The sequence below is a fragment of the Schistocerca nitens genome, chromosome 5, assembly GCF_023898315.1.
Source record: "Schistocerca nitens isolate TAMUIC-IGC-003100 chromosome 5, iqSchNite1.1, whole genome shotgun sequence".
Taxonomy (NCBI): domain Eukaryota; kingdom Metazoa; phylum Arthropoda; class Insecta; order Orthoptera; family Acrididae; genus Schistocerca; species Schistocerca nitens.
The window spans coordinates 48423795-48441554 of NC_064618.1; the positions used below are offsets into that span (position 1 = coordinate 48423795).

The following is a 17760-nucleotide window of genomic DNA, read 5'->3' on the forward strand; positions in this document are numbered from 1 at the left end:
TTCCTTTCCCTCATTTTCCCCAATCCGAGTCTGTGTTAAGTCGTCGACGGGACATTAAACCCTCACCTCCCCTTCTTTTTTTATTAATTTTTGCCATAATTTGCGAACAGCTACAACGGACTGTATTGAACCACAGCCACACTTTAACTGTACATGCACAGCTACAACCGGTTGCGAACTCAAACGGCAACTCAAACGGCCGTAAGTCATGCTGCATGTTTTCATTGCGACGAACTCTCTACCAACGGCTAGAATGCAACTACCGAGTGTGTTAATGTAAATTAGATGCAAGTCCAATACTACGCCATAAATTAAGCCAGATCAAACCAGTAACTAGTGAATCTTATATACGCAAATAGATTCCAGATTCGCAAAGGGTTTATTTTTTACCAGGGCGAAGCACTTGCAACAACAACGTACTTTCGGATTCAGAATACAAAGGTATCTTCTAAGTATAACTGTTGCAGCATTCACCCCTAATTGACCGGATCTGACAATGACGATTCAAATGGCTGTAAGCACTATGGGACTTAACATCGGAGGTCATAAAGAAAAGGCCCTGAGCACTATGCGACTTAACTTCTGAGGTCATCAGTCGCCTAGAACTTGGAACTAACCTAAGGACATCACACACATCCATGCCCGAGGCAGGATTGGAACCTGCGAACGTAGCAGCAGCGCGGTTCCGGATCTGACAATGAGTTCCACCAGTTTCCACACCTAAACAAATTTGTTGCTGGGAGAACGTTTTGAGCTAAATAAGTTTATGGGAACTGTAGATGGCTATTTTTCATGTCTCCCAGAATCTTAATCCAGGGATGGAATCTACTCGTTGGGAAAACATTGACGCTAGTGTCTTCCACACTACGTCGAAATATGCTTTGTTTTACCTTAAAGAAACAAGTCTTTCACTACCAATGTGAGAAAGTCTATCCTCGTCGTCTTATTTCGGATTTTACTGACACCTTAACAAGATTCCTTTTTCATTCATGCGATAAAAAACTTACCTTCTACAACTTACACTAGTACTACGCCTCGCTTATATCTTGTTTTGGTGTAAAGCGGCACTCAAGTTTCAATTATCGATAAGCACGTTTATTACAAACGTTTAGGAATCTTTCAGGGACGTTTCCGAGCTCGAATAAGATTTGAGACGAAATGAAATTAGCTTCTTGACAGCATGTATGCCTAAATGCATAAATGCACAATTATTTAAAATGTGAGGAATTTTTTCGGAGTGCAACTGCAGTGGAGCACTCTAAATTAAGAGCAGCAAAATCATAATTCAGTAAGACCTATATTTCGGAGTTCTCGCACCAACAACATGGAAATCTTGAAATCAAGCCAACGCTGCTGCGAACCGTTAAAACAGCTAGATGTCAGAAAACCGCGACTGGTACGCACTGTGCTATGAGAAGGAAACCTACGCTTCCCGAAACAGGAGACATCCCAGTAATGACATCTCAAAATACACTCCTGGAAATGGAAAAAAGAACACATTGACACCGGTGTGTCAGACCCACCATACTTGCCCCGGACACTGCGAGAGGGCTGTACAAGCAATGATCACACGCACGGCACAGCGGACACACCAGGAACCGCGGTGTTGGCCGTCGAATGGCGCTAGCTGCGCAGCATTTGTGCACCGCCACCGTCAGTGTCAGCCAGTTTGCCGTGGCATACGGAGCTCCATCGCAGTCTTTAACACTGGTAGCATGCCGCGACAGCGTGGACGTGAACCGTATGTGCAGTTGACGGACTTTGAGCGAGGGCGTATAGTGGGCATGCGGGAGGCCGGGTGGACGTACCGCCGAATTGCTCAACACGTGGGGCGTGAGGTCTCCACAGTACATCGATGTTGTCGCCAGTGGTCGGCGGAAGGTGCATGTGCCCGTCGACCTGGGACCGGACCGCAGCGACGCACGGATGCACGCCAAGACCGTAGGATCCTACGCAGTGCCGTAGGGGACCGCACCGCCACTTCCCAGCAAATTAGGGACACTGTTGCTCCTGGGGTATCGGCGAGGACCATTCGCAACCGTCTCCATGAAGCTGGGCTACGGTCCCGCACACCGTTAGGCCGTCTTCCGCTCACGCCCCAACATCGTGCAGCCCGCCTCCAGTGGTGTCGCGACAGGCGTGAATGGAGGGACGAATGGAGACGTGTCGTCTTCAGCGATGAGAGTCGCATCTGCCTTGGTGCCAGTGATGGTCGTATGCGTGTTTGGCGCCGTGCAGGTGAGCGCCACAATCAGGACTGCATACGACCGAGGCACACAGGCCCAACACCCGGCATCATGGTGTGGGGAGCGATCTCCTACACTGGCCGTACACCACTGGTGATCGTCGAGGGGACACTGAATAGTGCACGGTACATCCAAACCGTCATCGAACCCATCGTTCTACCATTCCTAGACCGGCAAGGGAACTTGCTGTTCCAACAGGACAATGCACGTCCGCATGTATCCCGTGCCACCCAACGTGCTCTAGAAGGTGTAAGTCAACTACCCTGGCCAGCAAGATCTCCGGATCTGTCCCCCATTGAGCATGTTTGGGACTGGATGAAGCGTCGTCTCACGCAGTCTGCACGTCCAGCACGAACGCTGGTCCAACTGAGGCGCCAGGTGGAAATGGCATGGCAAGCCGTTCCACAGGACTACATCCAGCATCTCTACGATCGTCTCCATGGGAGAATAGCAGCCTGCATTGCTGCGAAAGGTGGATATACACTGTACTAGTGCCGACATTGTGCATGCTCTGTTGCCTGTGTCTATGTGCCTGTGGTTCTGTCAGTGTGATCATGTGATGTATCTGACCCCAGGAATGTGTCAATAAAGTTTCCCCTTCCTGGGACAATGAATTCACGGTGTTCTTATTTCAATTTCCAGGAGTGTATGCATACGGAGTTCCATGGCGGTAGCAAGTTTTACCTTGCCCACACCTTCGTTAGCACACACCTCACAATACACGAATTGTTAAGAGTGATCTTCGCTCAAGAGCCCTAATTGAAAACAATATTTGGCAAAAGGAGCTCACGCGTGCGTGTAAAGGAATCGTTCGTATGAGGAGGGCGGACTATGTGTCGCGGTTTCCCATCTAACTACTTCTTCAACTTTATAACTGATCACCTTCTCTAGAAGTTAGTTCGAAGGCTAACTTAAGCAAGCCTATTAACTGACAATCTAGTGGGGGATGTGAATGTCTTCTCTTTAACCTGATTATGATGTGTTAACCTACGCTGGAGAGGACCTAACACTGACCACACGAAAGCAAAGTTTTGTATGTGTGTTTATTACAAATTTCCAGTAATTAACTTTTGGTGAAATAAGGACATATTGGGTAATTGAAACAGTAAGTGAGTTATGTCGTACAATTCGTGAAAACAGCGCAGCACTGCGCAAGACCCCCAAGCCAAACCAGGTGCTCGGTCGCTAGGCTCCTGCAAAAGCTGTGATGAGCCGCCTCATCTTACCGCTACTCGAGAGCTTCCGCTGCCGCTGATAGTCTTATCTGGCTTATCGCAGGCTGCACACCAACGGCCGTAGACCGTGCGTTTCTCGTGCTCCACAGTCATTCAGGCAACTGGAAGTTCTTTCAGTGGCCGCATGTTTTCCACTTCTGGTTCAATGATAGTTAAAAGGGCCAAAATCACGGCATGCCCGATAACAGGTTAAGATCAGGAGCAAATCAGTTTTCATCAGTAAGCATGAAATTGGAACGCATGTCCCTTTGGGTCCCGTAAGGACACAATGCTGAGGCATTGTCCTCAATGAATATTCTATCACCCACTCCAACTGATAGTGCATGAAGGTAAGATGGCTATTAGAACAATGTCGTATGCGTGCAGCATGCAAAGAGAGTTGACGAAAACCAGTTTCCTTTAAAACTTAATGTCCCAGGTGCGATCTCACAGACCGCTAGCGTTTATTGTTACTCTGTTGATAATGGATAACGGTGGGCTAGGAGGTTACAAAGTTGTGTAGTTGCTCTTTCCCGGAGATGTCGTGGTTTCCTTTGTCAGTAGTCGCTAGCATATGACATGGATCTATACTATTACTGCTTTCGTGCTATAGATCTGTAAGAATACAACGTCTCCTCCTCAACCTACAGCATGACTATTGTGGAAAAATCCGTTCTGATAAAGCAGTGACACGGTCAACAAGGCGGTACGCAAGTCGATAGATAGTAATCGTTAAGTCCATGCCAACACTAACCGGATTTAAGTTTCAACTGATGCAGCATCATACTTTATATTTTGACTGTTGTTGCTGAGATTAACTATTGTTGCCAGGGATATGAATAATTACTGGTGTATTTCATAAATTATAGTTAAACATTTATTGATAGTGGTAAACTTATGATTAAACAATCTTAAAATCCTGTTCTAGAAAAGAAAAACAAATTGTCAAATCTATTAAAAGCCCAGATAAAAATGAGGAGAAAGATGCTTGAGCATAGAACAGAAGGGAAAAGGTGCAAAATATAGTAATCTCACAAAAATGTGCAACAAGCTGTGAGTATTTTGCTTAATTCATGTCCTCAAATGCGTATATTGATCTGCCTGTGTGAAAAAAGCTGTATGTTTTTAGTGATTCATAATTTCGCACAACGTTGTACCATAGTCTATGGCTGTCACTTTGCCTACCGCTTGATTTAGCTGAGAAGAATCTAACGGTGTGATAACTGTTCACCATTGGAATAGAACTCCCTCTACTGAAAACAACCCCGGTGCATGGGGTGGTTTATCGGTGAGTTCAGCCATGGATGAAAGATTATTTCTCGGGAGGAAAACTCAAAGGTTGAGATGGTCGCAGCAGGAACTTGACTGATGATACGGGAATCTATTAACTTAAGACTATTTAGGATGGCAGCAGTCTCGCGATGAACCCACTATTTCACCTGACTTTCCAGACAAAGCGAGGTGGCGCAGTGGTTGTCGGAGTCGTAAGTAAAGAATTATCAACACACACTGTGTGTGTGTTTTTCTTTACTTTCGCACTGGTCCTATACTGTACTATGTTCACTTTCAATTTCTTTGTCACTGTCTGATCCAGCATCACTTCCTAAACTGTCCTCAAACCATTTTAAAACAAGATCCCCAAAGTCAGGGTCCGTTAAATATGAACTTTACACGTAGACCTGGCTACTGAATCCATAACGCAGGGAGTAGAGGGAATTCTATTCCAAAGGTGAACATTTATCACACCGTTAGATTCTTCTAGGCTAAATCAAGCGGTAGGCAAAGTGACAGCCATAGACTATGGTACAACGTTGTGGGAAATTATTAATCACTAAAAACATAACTATTTTTCACACAGGCAGATCAATATATGCATCTGAGGGCATGAATTAAACAAAATAGGCACAGCTTGTTGCACATTTTTGTGAGATTACATTTTGCACCTTTTTCCTTCTATTCTATGCTCAAGCATCTTTCTTCTCATTTTTATCTGGGCTTTTAATAGATTTGACAATTTTTTTCTTTTCTAGAACAGGATTTTAAGATTGTTTTATCAGAAGTCAACCACTATCAATAAATGTTAAAGTATAATTTATGGAATACACCAGTAATTATTCATATCCCTGGCAACAATGGTCAACCTCAGCAACAACAGTCAAGATATAAAGAATGATGCTGCCAACAGTTGAAATTTAAATTCAGTTAGTGCTGGCATGGATTTAACGATTACAATCTATCGACTTGCGTACCGCCTTGTTGGCCCCATGTCACTGCTTTATCAGAGCGGATTTTTCACAATAAAGTCATGCTGAAGGTTGAGGAGACGTTGTGTTCACATTCTGAAGAATTCAACACTTAATTTATCGAAACCATTGGCATCATTCTGCGATGTGCCGTCTAAATGTACATATATTGCAATCGATGACTGGCATCAAAGAAACAGTATAAACCAGAACATCCAAAACAAACGTAAATTTAAAGCAGCCAGAACAAACACATATTTAAAGAACACTGAATTTTACAAGTCGAAATCTCAGCAAATTACTGTGATACATGCCTTCGTTTCAGAATGTGAAAAGCAGCGGTTGTGGAATGAGTTTAGTGCTCATCTTGCCATGGCATTAATCTAGTAGGAATTCCAATCAACAAGGTGGATTCAAATCATTTATTGAGAAGTGAAGACAGGTGTCAATGCCTGATGAGATGAGAAAAAGTTACACACAGCCAATTAATGAGAACGTTTTAGAGAAAATAGAAGAGGGGTTCGTTTTAGATTAGGTGAAAATATTTATAAGCTGCAAACGTATGTTGGCCGAAAGCTTATTTTTGCGACAGTCTTTTTGTTGTGCCTATCTGCGACTCATCTCCGCTATAATGGTCAGTAGGAACTATCCTATTCATAATATTGTTAAATTCCACCCTGTATTTTCCGTTGTTTAAAATAACAAGTCAATGAGACAACTGATACAGCTTAATTCTAACAACATTCTATTTATATTTATACAAAGATGAAGTAATTCTCAGTGCATCGCGAGTGATACCTACAGCTTCTCCCCGGAAAAGAAAGCTGATTATCCACACTGATGATACCAAGTCAAACGGGGTACAGTATACTTACTGCTTGTCTACCACTACATTCTTGGACTCCTTACCCTTGAAATGGTACAAATCGCAAGACTTCAGGCTGCCAATCCTCTGCGTCTGACCACTGTAGTATACGAATGTAGCCATTACATAATTACTACTGTGCTGTGATTTCAAGTAGCTCGCTTATTGTAGCGAAGTGGATAATGAAGCAGTTTCTGCTCCGCTGTAGGAACGACATACAACTCAGAAAGCATTTTCATGAGATACTTAAGCATATATGTATGAATTTTACTGTCACAGGTGGGTGATATTAAGTATATGTGCAGTAGCTTGACTATGTGAGGAACAAGATAGGTGTTCATACATTCGTTTCAGAAGCTGTAACCTACACCATATTGTTTCACGCGTTAACGTTAGTACTTGAAATTTAAAAAAAATAATGTAAATTTGGTAATGTAATCAGTATTACAGTTTTACGAAATAGTGATAATGATTTTTTTGAAAATAGTTCAGTTTCGAGACTCATTACTAGATCCTTTTTTTTATCCCTTAGAAAATTTCATTTTAACCCTCAGGGGGTAATATTCCCCAGGTTGGGAGCCACTACCGTAGAGGAATGCTTGATTGAACATGGCATCCAATGGCGGTTAGGGTCTGCTGAGAAGTGGTTTTGCGTCAAACTTGCCAGTAATGAGCTTCCTGCTAGGGGCCTGGTTCTGGCACCGACTGAACGGCTATAAACAGTTTGTGACAGGCCATACAGAACCACATCAAAACGTCGACGTAACTCTTCAAAGAAAGTGAGAAACCTATCTCCATCTGATTACCACTACGTTCGCTAAAGTAACTAGACTAACAGTTTTATAAGGGACGTTACTACGTGACAACACAGGAGGGTTACTCAAACTTGAAAAAAAAAAGAAGTCCCTGATAATTTCAACTCTCAGAAGACGGTGTCAAGAAGTTCCTGATAAGTTATAGAAATAAATGGTGAGCAGGAGGGGGGGTGGGGGGGTGGATGGTGGGAAAGGGGCAGCATACCACAATAATGACTTTTCTTTTCTCTCAGCTAAGTTATATATTAGCCATTAATAGTGGTTTAACCGCAGTTTGTAAACAATAATTTATGTGAAATAATATTCATATAATTAACACACTTTAAATATTACGTACTTCAAAATTTGTGATTTATAAAACTCAAAATTCAGTTTCGGTGCAACGTTAATTCTAGGTAAAATGTAATAACCTGAGAATTCCAGGTTTTCCATAAGAATCGCCACTCTTCAACCAAACTGAATTGAGTTTTCAGGTCGTTATCCTGATACTTTTGACCAATGCGTGTAAAACGCAGGCACCGGTCCGGTATACAACAATGAAACATTCATAAAAAGCTGCTAATGTTTACACCTGAGTTTTTCGAAAAACCTCGTTACATTTGAGATTGAGATTTTAGTTCACACCAACCTTGAAGAAACCACCACACCTCAAGCCTATACAGCAAATCTGATACGCATCTGTTACTGTAGACATCAACCCACAATGGACAATAGTTTTGATGTTTATCTTTACCAGATCTTTTGCGTTACAATGCCAAACAGCGACGACATGGCAGAAGACAAATACATTCTGTGCCCTGGAACCATCACGCAGTATCCAGCCCCACAATGTCCACAGCTCGTGGTCCCAAATTCCACTCACGACCGGGTCAATTTTCCTTCGCTCACGGACTGGGTGTTTTCTGCTGCCCTACTCACTGCATCTCATATCCATCAGTAAGGCGGGGGGGGGGGGGGGGGGGGGGGGGAGTGGCAACAAAACGACTATTCACGTTGGTGTGTAGAATATATGAGTCTGGCGATGTACCATCTGACTTTCGGAAATGCATCATCCACACAATTCCGAAGACGGCAAGAGCTGACAAGTGCGAGAATTATCGCACAATCAGCTTAACAGCTCATGCATCGAAGCTGCTTACAAGAATAATATACAGAAGAATGGAAAAGAAAATTGAGAATGCGCTAGGTGACGATCAGTTTGGCTTTAGGAAAAGTAAAGGGACGAGAGAGGCAATTCTGACGTTACGCTAAAGGCTAAAGAAAAATCAGGACACTTTCATAGGATTTGTCGACCTGGAAAAAGCGTTCGACAATATAAAATGGTGCAAGCTCTTCGAGATTCTGAAAAAAGCAGGGGTAAGCTATTAAGCTATAGGGAGAGACGGGTCATATACAATATGTACAACAACCAAGAGGGAATAATAAGAGTGGACGATCAAGAACGAAGTGCTCGTATTAAGAAGGGTGTAAGACAAGGCTGTAGCCTTTCGCCCCTACTCTTCAATCTGTACATCGAGGAAGCAATGATGGAAATAAAAGAAAGGTTCAGGAGTGGAAATAAAATACAAGGTGAAAGGATATCAATGATACGATTCGCTGATGACATTGCTATCCTGAGAAACTGAACATCAGGATTGATGGTCACGAAGTCAATGAAGTTAAGGAATTCTGCTACCTAGGCAGTAAAATAACCAATGACGGACGGAGCAAGGAGGACATCAAAAGCAGACTCGCTATGGCAAAAAAGGCATTTCTGGCCAAGAGAAGTCTACTAATATCAAATACCGGCCTTAATTTGAGGAAGAAATTTCTGAGGTTGTACGTCTGGAGTACAGCATTGTATGGTAGTGAAACATGGACTGTGGGAAAACCGGAACAGAAGAGAATCGAAGCATTTGAGATGTGGTGCTATAGACGAATGTTGAAAATTAGGTGGACTGATAATGGAAGGAATGAGGAGGTTCTACGCAGAATCGGAGAGGAAAGGAATATGTGGAAAACACTAATAAGGAGAAGGGACAGGATGATAGGACATCTGCTAAGACATGAGAGAATGACTTCCATGGTACTAGAGGGAGCTGTAGAGGGCAAAAACTGTAGAGGAAGACAGAGATTGGAATACGGCAAGCAAATAATTGAGATGAAGAGGTTAGCACAGGAAAGGAATTCGTAGCGGGCCGCATCGAACCAGTCAGTAGACTGATGGAAAAAAAAAGAAAAAAAACCGGCGCCCAAATCACCAAAATGGCGTCAAACAGAAATATCTGCATCTACGGCTGTCAGGTATCCCCATTTTATCGAAATCGTTCCTACGTTTCTATAATTGTCCCGTCTCCTTACGTGAGTATAACGGGACACCCTCCAACCCCTACTTTCTTGGTTTAATTTAAGAGTTTTACTTTTTTATCATACTGCATAACTTTAATTTCGCATAATTAAGTTCATCATCTCATTCATGTTGGACAAAGCCAATCTGTTACGAAAACAAAAAGTTTCGAAGTTAATTATTCCTTCGCCCCGTATTCATAACAGTTATGTTGAAGAGGCAGTTGTATTCATGGAATGACCGAGTGAAGTGCAGCTTTCTGAAGTCTGACTCATATGTAAATCAGTAGTTTAATTCCGAAGCCTTCCTTTTTTAAGGATTTCGCTTTCCTGAGCATGAAAGACGAGATGACCTCTCATAGCCTTATACATACTGTAAATGACCGTAGTACAAAAATTTACGAATTGTAGAATGAGTTCATAGTGTTAAGAAGCGTCACTGAAAGTTTTAAAATTTCGATACAGCAACAGACCAAAAATGTGTTCATTTCTTTAGTAAAACTGCAGTCCCTAACTTATAAGGGATGCTGAAATTTGTGTTTTCTATACCTGTGAGCAAAGCGCAATGAACTTCTTGTTCAAACAAAATACGAGCTGCTCAGTGTTCTATAAGCAGGTTACAGACGAGAAGAAACTTTAAAAGGCTGCTGCATCAGACGACAAGTACGTCTGTAATTGTGCATTTAATATAATAAGCGCTGCCTGTTGTTTGAAATATCGCAACTGTTCACTTGCCCCTGCTTGCATAGGCGGCCGACACAACCCCACTACTGCCATAAGATCGTTTGATATCCACAGACATGCAACAATGGGTACTTCTCGATGATTTTTGCAGCATGATGAAGGATCCTTAACTGGAAGTTCTTCTATCCACTGGAGACAAATAGGCGTGACACCATACGGCCCAAGAAAACCAAGCTGCACATTATTTGCTTAATATTGGTTGATATGGGCAAGAAAACACTGCAGGAATGTTTATCCAGCCCAAATGCCGAAAAACCATTGCGGCGTTATATCCAGTATTGTAATACTGATATCTTCTTAACGCAGAGCAATGATATTTACAAATAATACACTTAATTTATTTGCTGTTCACGAACTTTTTTATTTCACAGACGAATTCTAGGAACGCTGAAATGTTTTTTGATATTTGACTATTGTTGCCAGACGTCCCGTGTTTCCTGCATAAATTTAAATGTCCCACCGAAACACGCTCTGTCCCGTACTTCACCCTTGTTCGACCATCATTACGCAATCTGTCGCGCCACAGCTGGGCCGTTGCCTATTACCAACGCACGTACCGCATGAAGATGCGACTAGCTCGGCTGTCTGCCTTATCATAGTGCCGGGCGGGGCCGATATTCACCGATTCCCACCCTCTCGCGCCGCGCCGCTGTGTGTTTTACATTCTTCTACTTGTTTACTGTCCATCTCACTTCCTTTCTACAATTTTGTGTGTTACATTTACGTTCGTTTGCTAACTGGTTTATATGGTATGTCAACGCCTGTTAAACTGGTAGCATTAAATTCTTTCTTGATCGTCATTCTAGTTTAAAACTGCGTTCATTGTTTTGCGAGAACTGCTGAGTTTTGAACGTGTTATGCTTGCGAATTATTTCTAAAACTATTGACAAAATGAGTGATTTAAATGATAGTGACACAGATAATTCGTCTAGAAGCGGTGGAATACCTTCTAAGAAAGCCAAAAGGCTTAAGTATAATCTGAACTGGGAAAATAGTTATTCCTGGCTGAGACATATAAAACAACTCGTGTAAGACGTACTGCCACCTGTGCAATGAAGATTTCTGGTGTGCACATAGAGACGTTCCTGAAGTAAAACAAGCATCTGCCAAATCAAGCGTGACTGTTGTTAGCAACAGAACACCAAGTACCTTATTGAAATATTTCTCGAAGCCTGAACCATCTGCCTAGGAGACAGATAAGATTACGCTTTAAAACTCTTATCTGTTTATCACACGGCAGAGCCTTCTCTTACAATGGAATGGATTGTTCACACCAATTATTACCATATATCTGCAGTGATTTTTAAATCACTCAAAAGTTTTAGCTGCGGAAGAGCAAAAGCGGAAACTGTGCTATGCGAAGTAGTGGCCAAAGAATTTGCTATAAGTATTTTAAAGACGATCCAAGGAAAAAATCTATACTTTTCTGTAGCGCCAGATGCAAGTAGGCCTAACAAAAAACGGAAAAATGTTTCCGTTTTGCTTAAGATTCTTTGCTGAATGTAACGATGAATGGGCATATCAAGTTTCGAAGTTATTAATAGACAAATTGGAGAAGAATAGATTGTCTTTAAATGAAGTCGCGACATTCGTTGCTGATAACACTAACTCCTGACTCACGAGGTGACTTCTCTGTAACGTATACCACGAGGTGGGGTCTCTGAGACCCCTATGTGTAAACCGAGATTTAAAAAGGTGACTTCTCTGTAACGTATACCACGAGGTGGGGTCTCTGAGACCCCTATGTGTAAACCAAGATTTAAGGCAAAAATCATGTGAAAATTTTAATTAATGCTATATAACATTTATTTTCAGAATTATTTAAGCGTTTTTAAATGCTTCTCGTTTATTAATTGCACTAAACAAAGCCTGCAGCATTTTACTATCTACCACACAAAAGCATATAATTTTGTGTGATTCTTGTAAATAGTAGGCACAAACGGGCTGTTTGAGTACTGAATTTTACATTCTGAAAAATTATACGATCTCTGTAGCAAATAAATTTCAAAATAAAATAAATTCCAGGGTTTAAATTTGCGCATACAAATTCCAACCGATAGGTACAAAAAGAAAGTGTCAAATTCGCATTGCTGGGAACTATATTTGTACCACCAATCAGAACACGTTAGATTTTAACAGACACTACGAATTTCATTGACGAAGGAAGCTGATCCCCATCACGACTTTTCTGAAGTTCCTCTTGGTCGATAGCATGTCTAGGAGACTCCCAACACCTATCGATAACACGTGTCAACAATAAACACAGAAGGCGATAACGCAACCGACAACAAAACATCGTAGGCTCGGCAATTTAAGATGGGTAGGGGGGGGGGGGGGGTATAGCAGCACGCCTCCAGAACAGACCTTGGAGAGCGAGTTCGAACATTTTCGCGCTGTTTGAGACCACACCTCGTGCGTTGAGGGCTTTTGTAAATTTCGGCAGAAACCATCCCATTTATACACTTCTATTACCTGAAAATGATAAGATTGTCAAAGCTAGTTGCCCCGTCCGTATTCTCCACAATGCTGCAAAATACACTACTGTCAAAGCTAGAAGCGGATGTTGAAATTATGATACTGAAAACATGCAGTCACTTCAGTAGACCTGGAAAACGAAGGGCGGGCTTTCAACTCCAAACTGAAGCGAATGAGATACAATGCGAAGAAATAATAAAACATTCCGTCACGAGATTTTTATTTCTTGGTCCGGCTGTTTAAAGAGTATTAAAAATATGGCGTGCACTTATACCTCATTTTCTGGAATTCTGCAATGAATGTACTCGCGTGATAGAAAAATTAATCACATGTGGAGAGGCAGAGAAAAAACTTTGGCGTTTTCGTCGTTTCTGCATAACGTAATGTTTTCGGTAGAAACAAGAATAAAGAAAATTGAATCAGATTGTCAATTGTTGAGATGCATGCTGAAATGCACGGGATTCGCGAGAAGACTGAGCACAGAATAAAATAACTTTTTCGAAAGTAAGACTAGAGAAATAATGGGTGAATAAGCAGCAATGCAAAAGATATATTCGGGACGAATTTCTACAGTTCTACACCTGTTATGTAGGATACTTGTTACTGCGATAAGATTTCTCAACAAATAACAACCTGTCCATTATGTTATTTTTTTAAACTTAAAATCACCACTACATTACGACCATTTTCAAAATGCTTTTAAGAACCGACCAAGTGGATGTGGACTCCTTACACGAAGAATTTCACATAATTAAAACAAGTCTGGACATGACACGGGCTTTTAATGACAAAAATAAGGGGCCATTGAGAAATAGAAGAAAATCATGCAAGGGTTTTCCAAGAATGAAATATGTATGTAACATTTTTCATGTCTTATAGTGCATCTTTAGTACCCCTCATTAAAATTCAATAAAGACCAATAAATCACATAAAATAATTTAGGTGTTTCATTTGTCCCGGGTAAAATAAATGAAATTCCGTCTTTTTCTTTTTTTTTGCCCAACTCAAGATTCGTCCGTTACAGGGTTATAACATCTGACAACACTAAATTGTAAGTGGCTTGACAATACTGTTAAGGCGGGTCCACACTGAGCGCGCCGCGGCGCGCTGAGCAAAACGGCCTTGCGCGGCTCTGCACGGTAAGTGTGGACGGCGAACCGCGCTGCGCCGCGTCGCGCAGTTTTCCGGCTGTTGTCGGTACATCAAAGGAAGTGGCGCGATTGCGCGCGCTCAGTTTAGACGGGGCTTCGGCTCGCTCCATCTTCAGACCATCGCGCGCTCCAAGTGGAACACAGTGCGCGCCTCGGAGCTGCGCACTCCCCCGTTACAGCTGTGCGCGGCGCGCTCAGTGTGGACCCGCCTTTATGTTCCAGCTGTACCTTTCGCAACAGACGTCATGCGTTCAACAATGTCTGACTATTACTACCTGCGGAATTACATTTGTTCTAACCTGAAAGATGCAAAAAGAAAATGGGACGACTTTAGTGTGGTACTGTTTACTCTGAGACATTCGTAAAATATTAACACTGACACTATCATGAAATGAAGGTTCTGTACCTCTCAAATAGCAAGTTCAAATGGCTCTGAGCACTATGGGACTTAACATCTGAGGTCATCAGTCCCCTAGAACTACTTAAACCTAACTAACCTAATGACATCACACACATCAATGCCCGAGGCAGGATTCGAACCTGCGACCGTAGGAGTCGCGCGGTTCTGGACTGTAGCGCCTAGAACCGCTCGGCCATCAGAACCGCTCGGCCATCACGGCCGGCAAACAGCAAGTTCCACTGAAGTTCCGAACCAATACGGGTTGGCAGCGAGCAACAATGGCCACCTAACAATGAAATACGTGTACATGTACTGAAATCACAAAGACAATAATGACATTTTAGTTGCATTTCCGGTTCTCGTACTTCCCACCTATGCTGTAGCTAGAACACACACGAGATAAGAGTCACGAACGATGGCGGTCGAGTTTACTGTGGTGTCACTGCCAGACACCACACATGCTAGGTGGTAGCTTAAATCGGCCGCGGTCCATTAGTACATGTCGGACCCGCGTGTCGCCACTGTGTGATCGCAGACCGAGCGCCACCACACGGCAGGTCTCGAGAGACGTACGAGAACTCGCCCCAGTTGTACGACGACGTTGCTAGCGACTATACTGACGAAGCCTTTGCTCTCATTTGCCGAGAGACAGTTAGAATAGCCTTCAGCTAAGTTAATGGCTACGACTTAGCAAGGCGCCAATTGTCACAGTGCATGTATCTTACGAGTCTCATTTGTATAGTCAAGAGAGATGTATAGTCAAGAGAGATGTACCAAAGGAAGCATTAAAAGTTAAGTAATTCCAAAGCTACGTATTTTCTTTATAGCAGTCATTACGTATCCTGTTCCAGACTTGACGCCAGTCGGCGTGTGTGTACGCGTGCCTTTCGGCTTCCTTCTCAGTGTGGCGTAGCTAGCTTGTTACGCCACAACATTTACACACTGTCAGGTAAACCTGCTACGAATAAGACAAGGCATCACTTGAAACATTTTCGTACTCAATTTGGATATGCACTCATGAGCATCGAATTGCATATGTCACTACTGAAGTTCCTTCGTTGTTTCAGATCGTCGATTTGGTCGTCGGGAATCGACAACAATACGTTGTCATCGGGCGCGTTTTCGTTTGCTATCTTACATCCATTGCTCCACAGAGACGCAGATAATGTGGTATTAACACATCTACGGCACTTGTTCGCATCATTTGCGCGCCTAAAACAAGTTTTCACTGGTGAATGTATATTGAACACTTATTACAAAATTTATTTCTAATTAACAATTAGCTATCGGTGCACGAGCCTCTCCACTGTTACGCTTCTAAAACTTTGTCATATTGCACGAAAACATCACTAAGCATATTGCACGAAAACATCACCACGTGCAAATACTAACCTGAACCTGTGAAGTTATGTAGTCGAATTATTAAACCTGAGGATAAATTAATGAACAACGCGCCTTACGAGGAAATAAGTAAGAATCTTATGATGTGTGTGGAAAGCAGTAACCCGCCATGGATCGAAACCATTTGTGACGATGGAAGAAGGTGCTACAGGTAGCTGTTCGCAGTGATATCGCGAGTTCTTCATTTCATTTCAAAGATACGTGTTCCACACTTTTAGCTTCTGGCAGTACTTCAGATTGCTCTTGCTAAAACAAATTTTGACGTTGGATCGACTAAACTGAAACAAGTAAACCTTCTAATGTTTTTATGCCCGTTTCGAGTAACTGAACAAATTGAGACTGTTCAGAGGTAAATGAAAGTACTGCTGTCTGTATATCCTGTAATCGTGATGGCCGCTGCGTTGCTCATTGACGCTTCAAAGATACGACCGACGGCTTAGCGCATATGTTGGGACGAGAACTGACCTGGAGTCGAACTTCTTGCCGTCGTCCAGCGTGCCATGGTAGTGCATGGTGAGCATGTCGCCCGTCTTGGACTTCTCGGTGCACTCATCGGGCACGAACAGTTTCTCCACTTTGAAGTCTGACTCCTTGGCGCGGCAGCCCACGGCCAGCAGGGCCCCCAGCAACGCAAAACCCAGCACGCTCACTCGCTGCATGTCGCCGGAAGACTGAGACACGAGGCGCCAGCGATCCCTGCTGCTACGCGGCCTCCAGCCGCGCCCCGGCGCTGCCAACAGCGCGCGCCCAAACTCCCTAGCAGGCGGCACGCCGCTTCCCAGAAAGATTTCTCCTGCGTCGGGCGCCGCTTTCCTTCAGCTGTTTCACAACCGGAACCTCTCCCTGACGCGGCTGCTCGTAGTGCTCCGTAATATTTACACTGGCTAAAGAAACATGTGAAGATTTACGCGCCGCAGGGAGATTGCAACCTCTTGTTCTTATTCCATAGTTGCTAATACTTGTCATGATAAAGCGGGTAAACGCAAACGTACTACATTTGTTGCTTCTAGAGATGGGCAAACTGAAACACGTAACTGTTTCGAAACAAATGAAACAGTACAATGTAATGTTTCGATACGCTGTTTCGAAACAGTGAAACAGTTTGTGTTTTGTAATCTAATAAACCTACACATTTTATCATCTTGAATGTCTACTCTATAAGTATGTCCATATAAACACAAATGAGGTGCGAGAGCGCTAATCATATCGCAGAAAGCATGAAACTATCACTTAGGCGTCTTGGCAGTTTCGTATTTCCTGCAGCAAATGCGCTGCTTTCGTGTCGTGTGACTTCCATACTTTTCAATTGGCTGAGGACAGCCATAGCTGAAGACAAGAACTACCACAAACGGAACTGGAAGTGGGAGGAAACTGCAGAAACAACGGATATGCTACTGGGATTCCCATATTCTGTTAGTATGGGTAATATACCCATCCTGCTAATTTCCATTCACACAAAGGGAACCATTGTGGATAATAGGCACAGTGACTATAGACTCACAAATAACGCCAAATAATTCGAATAAATAACAAAGTATAACAGAAAATTTTTTTGTCTTTCAAGGGTTTTCGAACCGTTACTATAAATTCACCATGCTTCCCAGCCTTTCCTGTTCACTATTACACTATCAGTGATACGTCAAACAGATTGCTTGCAATTATACCTACATCAAATTTATGTATATGTCTAATAACTGTCACTCTACGTCTTTTTTTATTCAAAATGTCGTAGGCTTATTTGCGTTTCTTAATGTGATTACTGTACATGAACAGAGAAGCGTATGTTATAAAAAGTGTACTTTAACTGAATGATTTTCACATATTTATTATTTTGAATGTGAATAGTATGCGTTGTTTTATTGTTTGGTTAGTGTTTATAAA

General features: G+C 42.6%; 1 protein-coding gene across 2 annotated transcripts in view; it reads right to left on the reverse strand.

The window, feature by feature from the left end:
* The window catches only part of LOC126259928 (FK506-binding protein 2), a 133507-nt gene extending 116941 nt beyond the window's left edge, over positions 1 to 16566 (reverse strand). The window contains exon 1 of one of the 2 annotated variants that reach the window (XM_049957019.1): positions 16345 to 16566. In XM_049957019.1, the coding sequence (XP_049812976.1) occupies positions 16345 to 16538 (194 nt within the window). In that variant the 5' untranslated portion in view covers positions 16539 to 16566. The remainder of the gene's footprint in view (positions 1 to 16344) is intronic. The other variant, XM_049957020.1, reaches the window with a different exon arrangement.
* Positions 16567 to 17760: the final 1194 nt, after the last annotated feature.